The 3,856-nt window shown below is 44.6% G+C and overlaps 1 protein-coding gene across 1 annotated transcript in view; it reads right to left on the reverse strand.

The window, feature by feature from the left end:
* The window catches only part of DENND5A (DENN domain containing 5A), a 62,504-nt gene extending 60,718 nt beyond the window's left edge, over positions 1-1,786 (reverse strand). The window contains exon 1 of the mRNA XM_008644872.2: positions 1,679-1,786. Coding sequence (XP_008643094.2) covers positions 1,679-1,775 — 97 coding nt within the window. The 5' untranslated portion in view covers positions 1,776-1,786. The remainder of the gene's footprint in view (positions 1-1,678) is intronic.
* Between the last annotated feature and the right edge of the window lie 2,070 nt (positions 1,787-3,856).

Consider the following 3,856-nt stretch of genomic DNA (forward strand, 5'->3'; position numbering starts at 1 on the left):
ATAACTATTATCATCTTTATGATATGGTGTTCAAGACTACTAAGGTACGTTCAACAGAAAATTTTAATGAGAACATGGGGCCCAGATATTCGGACCTGAGTTCTGTATTTTGTAAAAGAACTCCAAGACTACAATTCAGCGTAAGTGTAAGGCAATGGCAAGTTGATGTTTTGCTTTGCCACTCCATAATAAACAAACTTGTTGACAAGTGATTGCTAAAAACTTTACACATCACAAAGGAAGAAAAGAAAACAAAATCCTTTTGTTCCATGTTCTTTTCCACCGAAACTCCAACAGTTCCACATAGTGCAAGGTTTCCCACCCTCATTCAAATTACATCTAACTCAACAGATAAAAGACTCCAGTTGAAAGATGAGGCTCAACTTCACTCTCATTACCTTTCCAGGACATGGTCATACAATCTAAATTAAGAAATCCTATCATAATGTCGCAGGATTACAATATGTTATATTACATACAGTAGATTTTTGGTGATGTATTCATTTCATCGTTTCTAGGTGGTCAGCATGATGACCAAGAGCCAGCAATGTGCCCTTGCTCCAAAGAAGGCCAGTGGCATCCTGGAGTGCTTTAGTTAAAAACATTGTGAGCAGACTGAGGGAGGTGATCCTGCCCTGGAGGGGCCACAGCTGGAGTGCCGTGCCCAGTTCCGTGCTCCTTAGCACAAGGCAGACATGGACACGGTCGAGAGAGTCCAGCAAGGGGCCACAAACATGAATAAGGGACAGGAGGAAAGGCTGAGACAGCTGGGACTGTTCAGCCTGCAGAACATAATGCTCAGGGGAGAATCTTATCAATGTATATAAATATCTAAAGAGAGATTAAAGATGATGGAGACAGGCTGTATCCCGTGCCAGGACCAGAGGCAACAGGCACAAACAAAATGCAAGAGGTTCCACATGAACATCAGGACACACCTTTTCACCATGAGAGTAGCTGAGCACTGGCACAGCTTGCCCAGGGAGGTGGTGAAGTCTCCATTGTTGGTGATACTCAAAACCACCTGGACATTGTCCTGGGCAACTGGCCCTAGAGAGCCCTTGTTTCAGCAGCGGGGTTGGACCTGACAACTGCCAAAGGTCCCTTCCAACCTCAACCCTTCTGTGGTTTGCTCTGTGAAGGAAATTTACCTGAAACAGACCACAGCAGTGTAATGAAAAATTTCTGTCATCACTTCTGGCATATCAATACCATCTGGAAACATGAAAACACACCGCAGTTCCTCTCTCATCCAGCTTAGCAGCTGACACTGGAGCTTAAGCTTCATCCAGTGATGGGGTTTTGGTTGTGTTTTAGTACCACCTAGCAAATATATTCCATCTCCTTTAACAGGTCAGCCGGTGGGAACACAATTATCAAAATAAGAAAGGATGCCCAGAATTTAATTTAGGGATAAAAAAGCCCTAGCAATAGAGACTCTTTAACCCATGCTAACTACAAGTCCTAAACACAGGATTTCTCACTGCGTTAAAAGAAAACAAACATATATACATATTCTGTGCATGTTCCATCAGCCAGCCAACTTTTTCAGGAAAAAGCATTACAGCTGTGCTATTCAGTAAGCTTCCAACATACAAAGGGAAAACGCCATCAGAGGTGTCTCTTCAAACAAAGTAACTAGACCGAGCATGAATTCCTTGAGCTTGTGCCTCATTACCAAGTCTGCAGAAAACGCTGTACCACCGATACGAAGGCTGAACACCCGAAATGCACGGCTCCGTGAGCATGCCGAGAACAAAGTGTGCCGGCAGCATCCCCGGAGGCCCTAGCCGCGGCGGCCGGCCCCCCGCGCGCGCCGCTCCCCCCCGTGCGCGGCTCCAGCGGCAGCGTCCCGGCTCCGCACCCTGCCCCCACCGGCTCGAGGGCCAGTGCCTCGCTCCCAGCAATGGCCACTTATGAAGACAATTGTTTCAACAGTACGAGGATTCAGAAGCTATTTTGCAGCGCAGAAATCAGAGGGAGGGGGGAAAAAAACAGCGCACAATGACCCTTTCATTCAAACAAGAAAGGCTTCCAGGAAGTACAAAGTGTTTCCAAGCTTTATCCAAAAGCCACTGAAATCAACAGAGGCCCTCTCCATTTTTATCAGTGGACACTGGAGGAGGCTATAACCTAAGACACTGTTTGAAAGCATTATCAGTCACACTATCATGCATTATTAATAACACAACAAACTCAAGAAAACGTACCCGAATTCCACCTAGCCCTTATGCTGTGACACTGTCAGAAATTTCCCCCCACCTTCTTTTAAAACCTTTTCTCAAATCGCGTAAAAATCTGTCTCCCCCATAAATACTACAACCTCTTCTCCCCCCAACCCCACACCTTGTCACAAGTAATACCATTACAGAACGATGGTGGAACAGCAGAGACCAGGATATATCACACACTACAGTTTTACATACCATAGATGCAGTCCTTGACCGGGAAAGCAAATACAGAAAGAACATCACGCGCCAGCTTTCAGACCTGCACACTCTGACATAATATTTTTGAAAAGGCACTGATATCTTCCAGTTTACTATTAGATAGCCAGCCCAAAGTAATGCACTGCTGATTTTAAATTGAATTATGTGAGGAGAATTATTCACGTGCCTATCAAGAACAGAGAGCATTACTGAGTGTGCCTCACACTACATTACACAAGTAGATATATAGTAAATGCATAGCAAAATTAACATCTTGTTAATCGTTTTCGATCTATAAACTTTGTTTGCCATTTGATTTAAAAAAACCCGTGACATATCCCTCAATGAAATTGCATTGCATTTTGTTCTCTTTAGATACCTTAAATCGAATTGATACTGTAATTTGCAGGGCCATTACAGAGCAGACTGTTATGCTGTACTCACTCCTCAAGTCTCAAACTGTAGCCTGTAGTCACTTTAACATTGGACAAACATGAATTCTCTTAGGGTAAGGTACTGCTCAGCATGAGGGACAGATGAGAAATTTTGTTTGAAGTCATTAAATGAAAAAAAAGAGTATCCATAATAGCCAAACTTTAGAAGAACTCAATGCAAAAAGTCAGTTCTAATAATACTAATTCCACTCTACAAGGAACAAGCGTTTATTTAGTGAGGGACAGCTAAAATGCAATGATGTAAAAAAACCCACGACACCTTATAAAAGCAAGCTAATAAAAAGAAAACGAAGTTGGGGAGAGAGAATGTATTATTGGTTAAGTTCAGAGTTCAAATACACAAGATCAGTACTGATGTTAGGTCAGGTTTTCACCACCACATTCCTTCATCTTTCCGAACAGTCAGAGATGCTAAGCAACCTCTGATTTAACCGGGGCCAATACAATGAGACTAAAGCTGAAGCGAGGGGCTGCTAAAACACAGAACTGAGTTTTAACCTTAAAAACACTGGTTTGACACAGTGGTGTCAAACCAGTGGTGTAGTCTAGACTGATATGGTTTAGCTGTGTATTTGGTGTGAACATTCTCACCTAACAGCAGAGTAATCACTTCCTAATCCGATTTCTTTTCGGATACTGCTGCAAGAGAATTCTTATCCTGTGCTCCAAAAAAAGGTAACACTGAACACGCAAATGCTCTTCGCCTTCTCTCCCAAATCCGATTCCTTAAGATTGGCTGTGTGTCTCAAATGCCTGGCTAAAGTTGATACACGCAACGCGGCTCCGAAGAGAGCGCAGGACACCGCCGCTGAGGCTGAGACGACCTAAAGCGATGCCACCGCACAGCCCGCGCTCTGCCCAGCCCGTCTCACGGCGCTACTCTGACGGGCTTTGGGGGAGTTCGGTCACTCTGACCGACCCCGGTCCGTGCCCAGCCGGGCATTCCCGCAGCGCCCGGGGCTCCCGGCAGGG

Source organism: Corvus brachyrhynchos, unplaced genomic scaffold (assembly GCF_000691975.1).
Source record: "Corvus brachyrhynchos isolate BGI_N302 unplaced genomic scaffold, ASM69197v1 scaffold542, whole genome shotgun sequence".
NCBI classification, from domain to species: domain Eukaryota; kingdom Metazoa; phylum Chordata; class Aves; order Passeriformes; family Corvidae; genus Corvus; species Corvus brachyrhynchos.